The sequence below is a fragment of the Muntiacus reevesi genome, chromosome 8, assembly GCF_963930625.1.
Source record: "Muntiacus reevesi chromosome 8, mMunRee1.1, whole genome shotgun sequence".
In the NCBI taxonomy this organism is placed as follows: domain Eukaryota; kingdom Metazoa; phylum Chordata; class Mammalia; order Artiodactyla; family Cervidae; genus Muntiacus; species Muntiacus reevesi.
Genome location: NC_089256.1, coordinates 54,259,138 through 54,277,625, shown reverse-complemented (window position 1 = coordinate 54,277,625; position 18,488 = coordinate 54,259,138). Strand labels below are relative to the sequence as shown.

Genomic DNA, 18,488 nt, shown 5'->3' with positions numbered 1-18,488 from the left:
TTCCTCTTAAATGTGCCTGCAGGGAAACAGTCGGATAAGTTGATGCTCTTTATTCTCTGTACAGTTTCTAGCTGTTTGCTTCAAAGTAGAATAGAGGAGAAGCAAAGATCCTGTCTGAACTTGTCCTGACTGAGAAGTGTTTTCTGTAGTTCCCAAACTGGTTACTGATTTACAAAAGTGGCTGGTTGTGTGACTTCCCCATCTTGCATTAGAGTAGCAATGCAAAGAATGCAGAGGCTCATTTTGAAAGGGACTAGGGAGGATGTATAAGAAATTATGGATTAAGCAAGTAATATTTCAGTATAAATGAGATGATGATTTGGAAGTTTTTAGTAAACCTTAGAGGCTAACTGTGTATTGCAGTATAGCCTCATGCAGGTAGGAATGTGTGTACATCTTTGTAGTCATGGAAGATCTAGGTTCTTTTCTAGCTTAGGCCGTACCCATATTTTGTGGGTACCAGTTCAGCCTCTACTGTAATAAGATTGAGGGTCAAATAACAGTACTCGAATATATTTCAGCCTTGCTTTTTAAATATTAAGAAATGATTGACAGGAGTCATTGTTAAGGTAATCATAAGTTCATAAATTCCTTGGCTTATTATAATATGTCAGATATATCATCATGTTTATGGTTTAATAGTGTATGCTGCTACTGAAGTAAAAGATGTGAATTTTTTAAGTTTTTATATTAACAATTCTAGTTGTAGAATTTAAGTGTAATATATATAAAACATTACAAAAAGTACAGAAAACATAGAAAATAAATATATGTAAAATATACCATAAAAAAACCCAGGAACCTACCGCCTGAATTTAATAGATGTTAACATTTTGCCTTACTTGCTTCAGTCTCCTCTGTTCGTGAAGCAGTGGAACAGCGTATGTGGTAAAGGCACACTTGCTCATGTATTTGTGTCTCTAGGGGTCACCACTGTTCTCAGTTCAGTTATATCACCACCAAATAATAAAAACTTATATTTTTGCTACAGGTATATATATCCATAAACATATTTTTAATGTCATGCTGACTTCTTTACATGGTTATCCACATGGAAAACTGCACTAATTTTATAATTTTTATTTTATTCAGCATAATATTAAAAGATAGAAAAAATATATTTTTGACATAACTTTTTGCCCTAATAAACATAAATTGAAGTGACTTTTAAGCATTTTTGAATGTAATTGCAGAATGATAATTTTTTACATGTGACCTAAGGCATGTTGCATACACATGTATGTGTGTGTAAAGCTGAAAAAAAATTTCTCCAAACCATAGTTTCCTCTACTGTGTGTGATATGCTCTTATTTTCCAGGTTGTTCATTCTGAAATGCTTGTCCCAGGCTCAATAAATTGCTTTTATAATCTAATAATATGTTGCCATCCATGGTTTGAAAAACATTACTTTAAGATTAATCTAAAAAGTTAGTCTTAATCTAAAATTAATACTGCCTTTAGTTTGCAAGTAATAAAAGCTTTTGTAGTTTAATAAATGTGCTTCAGAAAATAAGGCAGTGTGACTCAGCATAAAAGAAACCACCTGCAGTGCAGGAGACACAGGAGATGTGGGTTCAATCCCTGGGTCAGGAAGATCCCCTGGAAGACGAAATGGCAATCCACTCCAGTATTCTTGCCTGGAAAATCCCAAGGACAAGGAGCCTAGTGGTCTACAGTCCATGGAGTCACAAAGAATCAGACATGACTGAACAACTGAGTGCTTATATTAAAATAGCATTCTTCTGCAAGAGGTTTGATTACATTCATTTTGGCTAACTCATTCTGAATATTTTCTATGAACTAAATCCATGCATGTCTAGCCATTTAATTAATTGATGTTAATTATTAATAGCTAAGTTTTAGAGAAAGCATGTTAGTCCCTGTAGAGTATTTCCTTGCAGTCTGTCCTGCCTGTGGTCTACCATAAATCCAGGAGGGTTGTCATGGCGTCAAGAACAGAAAGAATTCTTGCTTGCCCAAAAACTGACTCCCACCTCTGCCACCAACAGTCTGTGTATAAACCTTTAATAGGTCCTTTCTTCCTTGTAGGCCTCATTTTCCTCACCTATTAAACAGAAGGTTTAAGTAGCTTTTCTTAAAAGTAGGTTCATTCTGTGAAATATGGGAGAACTTTGACCTGGGCCTCAGTTATTAGAATTTTATGAGAATATATCTGGTGTGAAAGAATAGGACTTTCTATTGAAATTACTGGTTTTGAGGTTGCATTTGAGCCAGGGATCAGCGGGTCATATTTGGTTTGATATGATTTTGAGACAGAAATGGTTTTCCATCATAAGACCTTTTCAGAGTAATCTGATGTCTCCAAGCTCGGCCTGCTTTTTTGTTTCATTATCTCTCAACGAGGGACAGGGCTGTGTGAATGTGTATGTGAACATTCATAAGTGCTAAGAATGGCAAAGGAATACTTCTGCATTCTGTTTTAATTAAATGTCCTCACAGACAAAACCAGAGCTGCAGGAAAAAGTCTGTAAACTCTGATAAAAGCCCTGGAGGACAGGTTCCTGAGTTCTACACATGGCAGGCATCTGAGGCTTTGGGAACTTTGCTCTTTAATGTGAGGTACATGTTTGGAATAGAGTAAGGATATATCACCTAAGCCTCACGTCCTTAAACAGAACAGTATTTTGCATGACAAGAGTCCTTCATGTGTATGTTTGCTTTAAGAAACAGTTTAAATTACAATTTGGGTAGAATGAACCTGTAAGACCATCTTTTCCTATTGGTGTCTAAAAAAATACTCCAGGAAATATTCTGCGAGGCTGTCCAGGTGGAGACAGTTAGCGGCAGATGCTTAGTTCCAAGGTTCCTACTGTCTTTTGGTTTGTGGATTCTTTTTAGGTAGCTCTACATTTAGAGAAACCTAGAGAACCAGTTCTAACTCATGTGTGAGAGTGTAGACCCACTGAATGTAACTACATTTTAAGTATACATCTGCTCTTGCCTGAGGGGCTAATAAAGGTGTCTTTTTCCCTGATAGGATCAAGATAAGCGTTAAGTGCCTGGGAGAGGATCTGCTGAACCCCAGATGGCTGAGGCATAAGCTGTGTGTGTGTGTGTGTCTGTGTCTGTGTGTGTGTGTGTGTGTGTGTGTGTGTTCATGTTCAGTTGTTTTGTCGTGTCTGTTTGCGATCCCATGGATTGTATGTAGCTCGCCAGGCTTCTCTGTCCAGGGGATTTCCCAGGCAAGAATACTGAAGTGGGTTGCCATTTCCTGCTCCAAGGGATCTTCCTGATCCAGGGATCAAACCCTCCTCTCTTGCATCTCCTGCATTGGCAGACAGGTTCTTTATCACTGCGCCACCTGGGATCACTGAGGCATAGGCCAGATTTCCTTTAATCCTTCTGACCATGCAAAAACTCAGATTTTTCTCAGCTGCAGTATGTAAAACATTCTTAACTTTTACTGTCGTAGCAGTACTTGCCCTCCCTTTATAGACATGGATTAGAATTTCTGGACCTCATCCTTAGGCCAGGACTTCACCATTATTTTGTTACTTTGTTGTACACCTGTACTTGGCATTGAGCAGATACTATCTGGATTTGTGTGAATGAAGACTTTATACCAACTAACTACTCTTTTGTACATTGCCATTTATAGAGTTGATCATCCTGAAGTATTAGAATGGATTCTTTGAAGTCCTGAACAAAGTCTTTTTCTTTTTATGTTGAAGTGCTACTAATGAGCTTTACTGTCTGCCCTTCTCCCTCATCCTCTGCAGTGTGCCGAGATTTTGCTGTCCTGGAGGACCACACCCTGGCCCACAGCCTGCAGGAACAAGAGAGTGAGTAATAGCCCCTGCAAGCTCCTCCAGTTTTCTTTTTTAGTGGTAGCCTCGAGGCAGATTTCTTAGGGTGAGGCGGGGAGAAGACAGTGTCGTCAGGCTACACGCCCATCATCCCAGGGGATCTGTCTAGGCAGATGACCGCTTGGTGAAGAATGCACTTCTCCGTGTTTTGAAGTGAGACGGCTGCTGGGGATGAGAAGACCGTTGGGTGTATCGGAGGAAAAGAGGGACTTGAGCCATTTGCTTTGCTTTAATGCTGTAGGGGGAGACAGTGGTTATATGGGGATCAGGAGCATGTAGAAGGCTGGCATAAGAATAGGGGTCCGAATACCTTTACCTGGGCAATGGAGGTATCTAGATTGTAGGATTTTCTGAATATTTATGTATGTAATTATGAAAAGTAAATCCAAGTTATATGTGTTATACAAAAGTACATATATGTGAACTTGTGATTTGTGTGTCAGTATAAAAATTCAGTGTTGAAAAATGCAGTTTTTAAAATGAAGTGGCAACTTGTGGAGCAGGAGGAGCACCGGCCCTGGCTTTACATGGTTTGAGTAGAAGTTTAGGCACTGCCACTGCTGACCAAATCCGCATGACTTAACCTTTCTGATTCTCTTTTTCCTTAAAGAAGAGATGCGAATGCCAACTCCTATGCTGCATATTATACAGCATTACTGAGAGTATACGTGGAAATGATGGCTGTGAAGTTCTTTTTAACTGAAAGGCTCTTCTTAAGATTATTCTTAAAAGTTTATTACGAATAAGCCAAAGCATTGTAATTCCTCTCTCCAATCTTCCTGTCCAGTTGAGCATCATTTGGCATCGAATGTTCAGCGGAACCGTTTGGTCCAGCATGATCTGCAGGTGGCCAAGCAGCTTCAAGAGGAAGACCTGAAAGCCCAGGCTCAGCTGCAGAAGCGCTATAAAGACCTGTGAGGACTTGGGGAGTGGGAGGGCGTTGTGCCAGGACTGGTTTTCAGGGAAGAGGACTTTCTGTCTGTCCCTTTGGTTCCTTTCACTATTAGATTATAAGTCCTACAGTGACGATCCCATAGCTTTTTTTATTTTAAAAAACTGTCTCTGTTGCTGGAATTCCCTCCTAGGTTTGGGACATGCAGTTTCTGGCAGGACTCAGCACTTGTCACTGGTGGCTTTGAGCCATCTGGTCCAGCTCCGTGTCTCACTGTTCCTTAACTGTACACTGGGGGGTGATCTCTGTCTCCTCTGCCTCCTGTGGTTTGGGCAGGAATCTAGCAAATTCCTGGATGTCACAGGACTTTCTGAAGTCTACTGGGTTCCTTTACTATTTCCTAGTAATGTTTGTTCCTCTTATTTTCCTTGAACCCCTTGCCTTTTGGGGGGAGGGGCATGCCACTTGACTTGGGGGATCTTAGTTCCTTGAGGGATTAAATCCATGCTAAGCAGTAAAAATGCCAAGTTCTAACCACTAGACTGCCAGGGAAGTCGAGCACCCCTTGCTTTTTATATAGAGGCAGACTCTTCTGGAAAGTTCTGAACTGTACCCTCCCTTCTCTTCATAACTTCAGTGTCTGACCAAATTTATTTCTCCAGCTCCTTCTAAATAGATCACGTCTAAGGTCTCTCCCATCATAATGACTTTTAATGTTTTGAAAGCTCACAGAGCACATCTCTTCTTTGAGAGAGGTTCCTATACTTCAATCCGTAGTGGTAGACTTAACTACAGAATCGTTTTGAGGAGGAAGGAGTGAAGGAAGAAGTGAAGGGACCCTTCTGTTTACTTTATTTGTCTTATTTAAGTAAACACGAGAGCCTATTACTTTTGCCACCTTTGAGGAAAGGTTTTTCTGTCCTGTTATTTGCAGAGAGGACTTGATTCATTATTTTATTCAGTTTCCTTATTTTGTTCATAAACATTCTTATTGATTCTTGCTAAATAACCCTTTCACCATGAAAGGCACCAGAAAACACAGATATGAATAAAACATAACCATTGTTTTTAAGGGACTCAGGGGAAAAAACTGAGCACTTGCCAAAGTGACATGCAAGTTCATGAAAAATTCTGTATTTTTAAAACTAGATTAATAAATACTTTTTGGTAAGTTCAAAAAAGTGAGTGAATGAAAAGAGGATATAGAAATAATAAATGAGTAGATTTTTATTTTCAATTTTGTGGTTTGAATGGTTCAGAATCCTGTAATATTAGATCTGTAACATGAAATCATTAGATTCCAAAACTTTTGTAGCTAGTAAGATGACATGAGAGGGCATGGTTCACTGGTTAATAGTGGCAGGACTGGAAATCAGGTCTCCAGGTGTTTTGTCCAGTAATTTTCCTACTAGTGACTAAAAAAGCTTGCTGTTTCCACTTCTGGCGTGTGCTCTCTGTCATGTATTCTCTTCTTCACATATAGGGATGTATCTGTACATGTAGAATGTGCACATCGGACAGAAAGGGAGGAAGCATATTCTACATGTACATACACATCCCTGTATGTGCACCTATCTACTTTCATCTCCAACTATTTCCAAACATGTTGAAAAGGACCATTTCCTTATATAACTAAGAATAGTGTTCATCCCCTCACTTTTGTTAGAATAGAATGTGTGGATTTCTGTTTCCTCCAGAGAAGTTAGGATATTACCGCCAACCCCAACCCTAACACTTTTCAGGTACAAAGGCTGCTTTAAAATGGGGAATATACAACCAAGACTAGATTCATTGAATACTCTTTAAGTTCAACTGGCAGGGCAAGAATAAAAGGGAATATTGGTTTAGTAAGTGAACTGCATGTATAAGCCACAGCTGTAGTTTTGTTCCAGCATCTTTTAGATAGTAAGCTCTAAGCATATGTATATCTCTTTAGGAAACAACTGAAGGTTGTAAGGGCCATGTAAATGCTGGCTCCCCAGCATTATCACACTCTGTAGAGTTATGAGCTGCCTGTTAACTTTTCCTGAGCTCAGGAAGATCCCCTGGAGGAGGTCATGGCAACCCAGTTCAGTATTCTTGCCTGTAGAATCCCATGGACAGAGGAGCCTGGTGGGCTACATTTCATAGGGTTGCGAAGAGTTGGACACAACTAACGCAACTTGGTCTAGTCTGACTGTTCCTGAAACCTGAAACCAAAAGGCCGTCTCTGAGAGATCCAAACCCCATTTCTTGTTGAAACTGCTGTTTCATTTGTGCTGTTTGAAAGGACGTGTTTCTCCCCACAAAATGATGTGTCTGGTTTCTCCCACCAAAGTTTATTGTGGGGTTCTGAGCACAGGATGGAGATTTATTTAGTTTTGTATCCTCAGTGTTGAGCATGGCGCCTGGATGACAGCACCTGTTGTGTGAGTCTTTTTTGAATGCACGAATGCGGATACAAAACAAAACTATGGTAGCAGCAGTATTGCAACCTTTGGTTGCCTTAGTGGCCTGAGTGTTAAGAAAACTGGCATCAGCCACAGAGGTTTCTCCTGGCACCTGAAGCTGTGGAATATACATTCCCCGCCATTTTTAAAGTTTTATTGAAACTGAAAAAAATGTATTTAATTAAAAATTTATAAAAACTGTTTTGAAGTCATACCACCAACCTCTAAGTGACCACAGTATTACTGCCATTTTAGTGAATTCACTCTTAGTTTATGCGTACTTTGTGCATACTTGGATATTTGTGGATCTTATTCTCATAGTGTACATCTCCTTTGCAGAAACTTGAGGGACTGTGGTGAAGTTTAGTCACTAAATCATGTCTGACTCTTGTGAGCCCATGAACTGTAGCCTTCTAGGCTTCTTTGTCCATGGAGTTCTCCAGGCAAGAATACTGAAGTGGGTTGCCATTTCTTTCTCCAGGGAATCTTCCCGACCCAGGAGTTAAACCTGCGATATGATCATACAAGAAAGGCCTGGAGCTTTCCATTGTAGTGTCTGGGGATCAGATTCTGATCCTACCACTTATTTTCTCTGTGACCTTAGGGAAGTGATTTTACTACTCTGGGCCTCGAGTTTTTCTAGCTATAGGAAGTGATGGTATTGACCTCTTTGCATCATTATTGTAAGGATTGAGTGAGATAAAAATATGCCCTGGCTCATAGTGAGTATTCAGTAAATTGTGTTGTGGTTAGAAAAATCATTCCTTGTGTTCTTCATTCATGTTGTTTTCTCCTTTTTTTTTTAGTGAACAGCAAGACTGTGAAATTGCTCAGGAGATTCAGGAGAAGCTGGCTATTGAGGCAGAGAGACGACGCATTCAAGAGAAGAAGGATGAGGTACAACTTGTTTAATGCCCCTCCACCCCATGGAGGAGGGCTGCTCAGCTCTGACTCTGTTCACAGGCACAGTGTAGGGTTGCTGGGCGGGCAGGAGAGCTTTCCCTTTTGGGGGTGCATAGTCCAAGTGTTGCCCTCCATGGACCACTGTTTATTTTGATAAACCACCAAACCAAACCACCCTTTGGTCATTGTTTAAGTGGTAAAATCTTAAAAGATGATAATGGTTAATTTGACAAAAAGTGTGAATTCGTTTCTGTAGGGCTGCTGTAACAAATCACTGCAAACATGGTGGCAAAAAACAGTAGAACTTGATTCTTTTACGGTTCTGAAGGTTACACATCGAAATTAAGGTGTTGGCAGGGCAGTGCTACGTTCTAGGAGAGATCCCTTCTTTGCCTCCTCTTAGCTTCTAGTGGCTCTTGGCAGTCTGCATTCCTTGCCTTGTGGTTGCTTCATATCAGTCTTTACCTTTGTTGTCATATGGTCTTCTTCCCTGTATCTTTTTGTCCTCTTGTTTTCTTTGTAGGATACCAGTCATTGGATTGAGGGCCCACCCTAATAGAGTATGATCTTCTCTTAAATAATTCTACCTGAAAGATGCTATTTTTAAATAAGGTCATGTTCTGAAGTTCTTGATATAACTGAATTTTTCAGAGATAGTTCAGCTCAATACAAGATATCTGTCTATGGGTTATTCCCACAACTTTAGGGAGAGCAAACCTTGAGTGTAGCTTGAACAGGAGTCATGGACTGGTCATTGCTCCCCCTCTTTTTATTAATGGGTTCACTTTCCTTTGATACCCTGCCTGAAAGCAGTGATCCATTTAGTTCTGTTTATATTTTAAAATTGTATTGTTTTTAAGCTGAAAATGACTAAAATTAGCAGTAGTGTATGGTTTGTAAAAAGACTTAGTGATCACTTAGTGATCACTGCTTTTGCATTACGTTTTCAGCATTTCTTACAAACAATTGTGTTGACTCTGTGTCTGCTCTTTTTATACCTATTCTGCTATTCTTGGCCATTGTCTTGATTTATAGTAAAGAAAAAAATGATTTATCATTTTTAATAGTAGAATGACCATATGATATTTTGTGTACTCAGAAATTTTGTGTACTCTCCTGGGCAAACTGGCACATACAATCACCCTATTGAATAGATGTTTCAGGGTTATCAGTGAACCAGCCTGCATCTTCTCTTTCTCCTACTGAGCCACCCTGTTCCTCTGGAACTCCTTGTTCAATGCCAGGCGAGTGTGAGACACCTGGTGTGAGTGTATTTAGCTGTTTCTTTAGGAAACAAACCATGATTATGTGATGATCAGAATTGTAAGTTAGAATGAGGGATTCTTTTTCATCCTTCCTGTTATCCACACAGGAGCTCTTTCTTACTGCAGGATGTGTTGCTTCTCTATAGTCAAGACTTCCTTGGAGATGAGTCTGGATGCTGAAAGAAGTGATTATGTTTTATAGACAGGAAAGCTTCTCTTTTAAAAATCACAGAGTAATGAAGTTGGCTTCTTATAAATGCTCCTGGTGTCCTGTAGTATTTTTCCTTTCCATTCAGGGGAAAGCAGTATTAGGGGAAACAAAATACTTTATTTTATGCCTGTGGGATCTAAATAGCAATCACAATAAATAATCTCATTGTTATACTATATAAAGTATGCAGTGTTGTGAATAACTGCATTTCTCAGATGAAGAAATTAAGTTTTGAAGAAGTATATGAATGACTGGTCCCTGGCTATGGTAAGATGCCAAAGAAATGTCTCTGCAGTTCTGACTGCCTCTGACTTGGGTGACACAACATAGAACACATAAACTATTGAGTTTGAATCTTATCTGTTTAACTTTTAGCTGAGACTTTAATCATCTCATTTAGCCACGTAGACTTTTAGGTTCCAAACTGAAGAATTCATGATAACTCTACATTATCCTAAAGGGCTGCAATGAAGTTTAAAATCATGTATTTAAGGTTTCTGCTACATATTAAGTTAATAATTTTTCTTTCCTTTTTGCTTTCTCGTCAGGTGTTTCCCACACCATTCTCCCTTTGTAACAACTCAGATTTCTCTAATAGAGAGATGTGTGCTGAATTAAAAGGTGGAGGTGAAATAAGCAGAATTACGTATATTCTGATATGGTATGATTTCAGGAATCTTTAGGGATTTTCTTGCGTTTATAGGTCTCCTATTATCTCCACTACTATTTGACCTACTGAAATATTTCCCCTTGTCCAGTGCAATGGAGAGATGAGACGAGAAATCTAGTTGTGGAGGTTTAATAAGACTAGCCTTTAAAATCTCAACACTTTTTTTTTTCCCAGACGTTTTTGACTTTTCACTGATGCCTTAGTTTAGAATATGGCTGTTCTGTCAAGAGGTTCTTTAATTGTAGAAAAATGTTACTTCCAGCTGACTAGACTGTTTTAATATTAAATAAAATTTGCATTAGTCAAGTTTGATGTTGAAGGATGTATGATAATGCTTATTTGTTTATTTTAGTCCAAGGCGCCTCATAGAGGAGACTGAAACAATAGTGCTAATTTTTCTGGCTAACTTTGCACTGCCTGTTACTCATCAACTATCTGGATTCTTTTTTTTTTTTTTTTTTTTTAATAAATTTTCCCTCTCTCTGTGCTCTTCTGCTTCCTTATAGAGTCTGCTTAGCTAATAAGTTCTTATCCAGCAACAGGGTTGTAGAAAATTCCCCTCTGGATTTTCACCCAGATCTCTTTTTATAGATTTTTGGAGTCAACTCTCTTTTGTTGCTTATAATCACGCAGAACAACCTGATGTAGAATTCAAGGTTCTTTCTCCTGGGACAGATATTTTTACTGAACAACACTGTACATGAGAAGTAGAGTTATACAACTTTCTGTGGGTGAATTAGCATGTCTAACTTCAGTGTGATATAATTTTATTGTATTTTTTAACAGAGCACAAATGTAAGGCAGGTAGCATTTCCATTGCTGAAACAGATGTTGAAGAGTTTAAAAAGATCAATATTCTTACCACCATTGTGGCTCCTTCCCTTCCTTCCCTCTTTTTCCTCTTTCCCTCCTCTTTGCTTCCTTCCTGTCTTCCTTGCTTTTTTTTTTAAACTCTTACATGGTGTCTCGAATCTAGTAGTAGTAGTAGCATTTCTTTCTTGGCGCCCTGTTGAAGGAGCATGTAGCCTTTGGTAATACTGGACTGAGTTTATGGTAGTACTTGCCTCATAACGACATGAGTTTGTGGTTAATACGGGTGGACAAATTTTATTGGGATCTTTCTCTCTGGTCACAGCTTTAGCATTTGTCAATATTGTTTAACCAAGCCAAGAAGTGTGTTTTTAGTTGATTTAGTTATTCTTAAATAAATAAATAAAAATTCTTAAATAATTAAAAAGAGTTCCAGAAAAACATCTACTTTTGCTTTATTGACTACACCAAAGTCTTTGACACTGTGGATCACAGCAAATCTGGAAAATTCATCAAGAGATGGGAATACCAGACCATCTGACCTGCCTCCTGAGAAACCTGTATGCAGGTCAAGAAGCAACAGTTAGAACTGGACATGGAACAACAGACTTGTTCTAAATCAGGAAAGGAGTACATCAAGGCTGTATATTGTCACCCTGCTCATTTAACTCATAGAAGTAGAGTACATCATGCAAAATGCTGGGCTGCATGAAGCATAAGCTGGAATCAAGATTGCCAGGGGAAATATCAATAACGTCAGACACTCAGATGACACCATCCTAATGGCAGAAAGTGAAGAAGAAATAAGAGCCTCTTGATGAAAGTGAAAGAGGAGAGTGAAAAAGTTGGCTTAAGACTCAACATTCAGAAAACTAAGATCATGGTATCTAGTTCCATTACTTCATGGCAAATAGATGGGGAAACAACAGAAACAGAGAGACTTTATTTTGGGGGGCTCCAAAATCACTGCAGATGGTGACTGCAGCCATGAAATTAAAAGATGCTTGCTCCTTGGAAGAAAAAGTATGACTAACCTAAAAAGCATACTAAGACAGCATATTAAAAAGCAGAGACATTACTTTGCCAACAAATGTCTGTCTAGTCAAAGCTGTAGTTTTTCCAGTAGTCATGTATGGATGTGAGAGTTGGACTAGAAAGCTGAGTGCCGAAGAATTGATGTTTTTGAACCTTGGTGTTGGAGAAGACTCTTGAGAGTCCCTTGGACTGCAAGGAGATCCAACCAGTCCATCCTAAAGGAAATCAGTCCTGAATGTTCATTGGAAGGACTGATGCTGAAGCTGAAATTTCAACACGTTGGCCACCTGATGTGAAGAACCGATTCATTAGAAAAGACCCTGATGCTGGGAATGATTGAAGGCGGGAGGAGAAGTTGATGACAGAAGATGAGATGATTGGATGGCATCACCGACTCAACTGACATGAGTTTGAGTAAACTCCGGGAGTTGGTGATGGACAGGGAGGCCTGGCGTGCTGCAGTCCATGGGGTTGCAAAGAGTTGAATGTGACTGAGTGACTGAACTGAACTGAATTGATTCTTAAATAAAACTCTTGACTACTTTGTGTATATGTGAATATTGATTTACATATGTGCCTTTGAACCTAGGTCCAAATATGTGTGAATGTGAAACTATTTTAGGGAAAGCTTTTTTTTTTCCCTTAAATAAATAATATCATGGCCAACCATGAAATGAAAATTTGTGGCACTAATCCAACAATTTGGAGCCATTTATAATGTGAACTATTCAGGGATAAACTTAGTAACCAGTTTACATTAAAAATTAATCTAGTGTGAGCCAGTACTTTTTCATAGTGTTCTTAATGTGTTTAGAAATCCATGGCCTAAAAATATATATATGTAAATTGGTAATATCTAGAAAATAGCTGAGGTAGTAATAATTTAAGCTGCTTAATTTTTTCCCTATGTTGTGGCACTTTAAAAATAAGTTTACAAATATATAATCAGATAGGGGGAGTGAGTGAGAGGCCTCTGGTTGAGAAAATTCTTGTCTCCTTGTATCCTGGTTATATTGGTGTTTTTATAGCCATGAATTTGGTACTAACCTGTTTTTCTGGTCTTATAAAGTAACCCTTTTGGGATTATACCTGCTTTGCATTTCCTACTGAGTTAGATGTTAATATAGTAATTGCTAGGTAATAAAAAAGTTTAGCAATCTGCTGGAATGGCTTTTCTTTTTTTATTCTTCTGATAGTCATTTGACAATCACATTTTCACATCTCCCTTAGGTTGTCTTTATACGTAAGATTTTCTCATTTTGAATCTCACTACTATTATGATAGAGGTGAAAACTTTAAGGGAGAAGTAACCCTGATATAAAATCGTATAAACCATAAAAGTACCCAAAAGGATCCAACAGTTCAGTAATTTGTCTTTACTTGAGAATGTTGCATGGGGCTCCTCTGCACATTGGTCTGTGAGTGTCTCTCTTAGAGCACTCATCTTTGCATATCTTACATTATGTTAATCACTTTGCTTTTAGCACTTAATGGACAAGAACATTAATGATAATGACTGTGTATCTTATTTCTCTGTAGGAGGTCTCTAGCAGAATATTTGAGCCATTGAAAGGAATCAGTGAATCTGTTTTCTTGACGTATCATTCCTGTAGCATTCCAGGAATCCTTAACTCTGCCCTTATGCTCCCATAAGTAAGAAGCTCCCATAAGCTTCCCATTTTCCAGAGTTGAGTGTTATTTCAGTAAATGTTTTTACTTAGAAAGTCTTCTGTGGGAGGAGAGGAGGGATGCTTAAGAGGGAGAGGATATATGTATAATGATGGCTGATTAGTTGTATGGCAGAAGCCAGCACAACATTGCAATTTTCCTCCAACTAAAAAATAAAAAAGAGAAAGTCTTCTGCACAACAGTTATTTCTGCATATTAACCCAAAGTAAGTCTACCTGGTTAATATTGTTAATTAAAAAATAATTGAATGTGACTTATAATTTCAGAGTTCCTATAAATTTGTTTTTTTCCCCAAGTTACATTTTGTCAAACACTAATTTAGTAAGGTTTATATATATATATATATATATATATATATATATATATAATGTAACAAAAAGACCTCTGTCACAAAATAAATTTGGAAATTCCTGGGTTGCTAGAAGATAACATTACTTTTGTTTCATCAGAATGTTAACATGAGCTAATGTGTTTAAAGAGTTAGATATAATACATGTTTTCTGGTTGTTTTTTTTTTTTTTTTGTGAACCTTTGATACCAGTGTTCTCAGAAACAGCTTGGGAAATGCTGCTATAGACTAACCTTTAACAGGAAGGAAGCAGAGGATCAAGGAGGTTGTTTATGTCAGGGGTGACTAAGCTGCATCCAAGCGTGGTGACTAATAATTGCTGTCTTTAGCTTGTTTCAGGGGAGTTTTTTTTTTTTTTTTTTTTTTTTTTTTTATTGACATCACCTAACTAAACCCACTGTGCAGTAATGTTGGAAAGCAGGGAAGAAAGTTGACTTGGCTGAGCCGTGGTGTATAGTATAGCAGCAGATTTCCATTGAAATCCTTTTTCCTTTCCCACCTCAAGTACCGCTAGCTATTCTTATTCTTCTCAGCCATAAGAAGCTTATTCACAAAGGAGCTGAGATGTTAAAAGAACAAAGGTTTGGGTGCTAAGATGCATGACACATTGTGATTATTATTTTCCTACTTGGTTAAAAACACTCCTTTTGACCAGCTAATACATGGTACAAAACGGGTATCCCTTTTGTTTCTCTTTGGTTCATTTTTGGCTCTTCATGTTGAGAAAGTGCCCTATTACTGTGTATTCATTAGGAATAAATTTGATAGCAGGAAAGCAATTATAGAGCCTCTGGCGGGCAGTTTAATAATTTTGGCTGGCAGTTGGACCTGGCAGTTTTTCTTTATATTTTTATTCAGTTATATAAAGGGAGACTTTTTGTTTTCAGTAAAACAAACCACTTAAGAAAATGTAGTGTTGGGTGTTCAGTCAACATGACAACTCAGGGAAGTGTTTACATTTTCTTCCTACTTTCGTAGTAAGATGTATATGGATTTAGGCAATTCTGAAGTAGATATTAGAATGAGGAGGATAAATTATCTTGTCACGCCTCTCTCTTCCTAACTGGTTACTATATTGCTTTGTAAGACATCAATGTAATGAACCTGGCACAGAGGAGGGCACCCACTAACATTTCCAGAATTATTAAAATGTGTAGTGGGGTGTCAAGATATTTGACTTTTAAGGTTCACTAGTTCAGACTCTTCATTTTACAGATAAAGAATTCAGGCCCAAAGAAATTCATTTTAATAGTTAATGTTTTTCTTCCAGTATCTCTGAAGCATCTCTGACTTGAACTGGAACTTATCGAATATATGTACATATTTACACAGTTTCATGAGAAATTTCCAGCATAGAAGTCAGTTACAGAATATATGTTATAATATAAGTTTGAATTTAGGCCTATTCATGAAATGAGCGTTAAAAGCCACGTACATGGATGTGTGTGTGCACACGTGCGTGCTTAGGCACTCAGTCGACTTGTGTCCGACTCTTTACAGTCTCATAGTTTGTAGCCGCCCAGGCTCCTCTCTCCATAGAATTCTCCAGACAAGAATACTTGAGTGGGTTGCCATTTCTTTCTCTAGGGGGTCTTCCTGACCCAAGGATCGAAGCCAAGTCTCTTGCTTCTCTTGCATTGGCAGGTGGATTTTTTACTGCTGAGCCAGCTGGGAAGCCCTCCAAATATACTGATAACCTCTGCTAATTCATCTAGCCGCAGCATCCAACTTATTTCTACACTAACATAAGAGAAATTAAGTCATTCAGATGAATTTTATTTGCCTTGCAGTGTTAGTATATTCTTCATCTGACTTATTCAGAAAAATGCAGAAAGAATGGTGATTAATTTTTGCCTCAGAAGTAAGCCCCTCAAACTGCCTGTGATTTTTATTACCATTTGTATCAGTGAGTATTCTTGCCTTATTTGTAAGATCTTTAAGAATCTAGTAACATCTAGGGATCTTCTTTTTTAAAAAGTGTACATAAACAAAGTTTATGTGCTATTTTTGTTGGACCTTTTATAGAAATAATCTTCAAATTCTGAGCTCTGTCTCTTGCCAGCTCAAAATCTTTAGCAACTTTTCATCCCTTACATTATAGACTCCAGACTTTTTAAAATTGATTGTAAAGAATGCCTAGCATCCAGCCTCTGTTTTTCTAACCTCATCTTTCTCTAACACCCCACACACAGTGTTCTTTTTTTTTTTTTTAAACGCACACCCAGTGTTCTAATTGGACTGTTGGTTGTTTTCTAGAGTGATGCCCATTAAAAAAGTTATAACTTTGCTGGTGTTGTTCTCAGCAAAGAATATCTTCCCTTGCTTATTGGAATCTAGTTCTTTGTTTAAAACCTAACATTAATGCAAAGCCTTGAACCAATTCATATAAACAGAAGTAGTATTCCCTTTTTGGTGCTCTCATAGACATTTCCCCCCCTTTTTTTGAGGCATTTACAATTTGGTTGTGTTATAGTTACTTGTGTATTGCTTTGTTTTCAAAGTGGGGTGGTGATTTTTTTAGGGGATGAAATCAGAATGTTATTTGCATTCAGCAGCTGCTGAAAACTCATCTGGAGATGGAGCACAGGGGAGACAGGAGGAGGACTGTTTTCTGTTTTGTTTTGTTTTTTAGTTCAGACAGCCGTCCTCTAACGCAAAGCTAAATCACAATCAGCTGAAAGATTCTTTAAAAAACTTTTTTTTAAATGAAATGAAATCAGTGTATATATACATTAGTATATATAAAATAAATAGCTCATGGGAAGTCACTGTATAAAACAGGCGCTCAGCGTGGTGCTCTGTGACAACCTAGAGGGGTGGGGAGGAGGTGCAAGAGTGAGGGGACATATGTGTGCTTGTGGCGGATTCATGTTGTTGTATGGCAAAAGCCAACACGATATTGTAAAGCAATTATCCTCCAATTTAAAATAAATTTTAAAAAAGGTTATAGATTATGGCAGTCTTCCTCATTCAGACTTAGTGAATCATCATCTTGGAAAAAGGGCCCATAAATATGTATTTGGAAACTTCTGTTCCATAACCAGTTTTAGGAATATTATATTTGATTATCTTCAGGCTGAGTTAGGTTTAAATTTAGTTAAGAAACCTTTCTCCCTCATCTTGTGTGCTTCCTGTTGAGCAGGCGTCTTTGACACTCGGACAGTGTGAGCGTGATACCAGAAGGTCTGGAAAACCATAGGCAGAGCCACAAAAGCCTGGGAGTGGAATGTCAAACCACTGACCTGCAGGGCTACTGTATGGCGTTTGTCCTTTCTCTGAAGTGTTTATTTTTCTTCTCTCTGTATTTGCAGGACATTGCTCGACTCTTGCAAGAAAAGGAGTTACAGGAAGAGAAAAAGCGAAAGAAAACACTTTCCAGAGTCTTCTGGAGTCAGTGCTTATGGTGATAGTTACTATTATGAAGATGGAGGTAATAATTCCTGTCTTTAGACTCAGTTGCAAGACACCTTTTAAATTTGTCTGTAAAGTGACTCTAGGGCCCATTTAGATTTGTGGTGGAATTTTATCTTATCTAATGAATCCATCTGTTCTTTAGATGGATGACCAGAGTCATTTTTATGGCTGTAAAATGTGAATACAGTTTAGCAAAATCTGACATGTGTTCTTCTGCACTGTTGCTACTTAGAATGTTATATTACATTCTAAGCACATAAACTAGGGTGAAGAAAAATGGCAGGTGAGTCTCTGCCTCAAGGAAATCTGGGCAGTACTGTTTGAAGCCTCAAAGTAGCACAAATAATAAAGGAGGTACAGCGTTTATAGCTGACTGGATACCAAAGCTTTCTTCCCCTGCTTCTTATCTTTTAAACCTAGGCCAATGGATTACCCTGCTGGTGACAAAATTGAATGTTATGATTTTCTGTTGAGTTTTTGCTTTTCATGCTTTCTTTGCTATTTCTACCATATAGAACGTTTTCTGAGAGAGAGAGATCCCTTCTCTGGTGCCCGCTTCTGCAGTATGGTGGTGGTGGTGTGGTGTGGTGGTGGTATGCTTGTGGTAACTGTGATTCTTTATCTTAAAAGTGTGTTGGGAAATGAGGATTTGCAAGTATTATTTAGTTCTTTTTAAAGACATGTTAAAGGAAGGATATTTCCTGAAGTTTTTAGTGTCAGTATTTAACTGTAGTTCAGCTTGGGGACCATGTGCTGTATGTAGTTGCTCAGTCGCATCTGACTCCTTGTGACCCCATGAACTGTAGCCTGCTAGGTGCCTGGGGATTGCCTGGGGATTCTCCAGGCAAGGATACTGTAGTGGGTTGCCATGCCTTCATCCAGGGGATCTTTCCAATCCAGGGATCGAACCCAGGTCTCCCACATTGCAGGCGGATTCTTTACCCTCTGAACCAACTTGGCTTCCATGGTAGCTCAGTTGGAGACCATACTTAGG

At 38.4% G+C, this 18,488-nt stretch overlaps 1 protein-coding gene across 1 annotated transcript in view; it reads left to right on the top strand.

Moving 5' to 3' along the window:
• CCDC50 (coiled-coil domain containing 50) overlaps positions 1-18,488 on the top strand; it is a 69,043-nt gene that overhangs the window by 27,250 nt on the left and 23,305 nt on the right. The window contains 5 exon segments of the mRNA XM_065943649.1: positions 3,741-3,803; positions 4,615-4,741; positions 7,955-8,045; positions 17,392-17,445; positions 17,447-17,510. Coding sequence (XP_065799721.1) covers positions 3,741-3,803; positions 4,615-4,741; positions 7,955-8,045; positions 17,392-17,445; positions 17,447-17,510 — 399 coding nt within the window.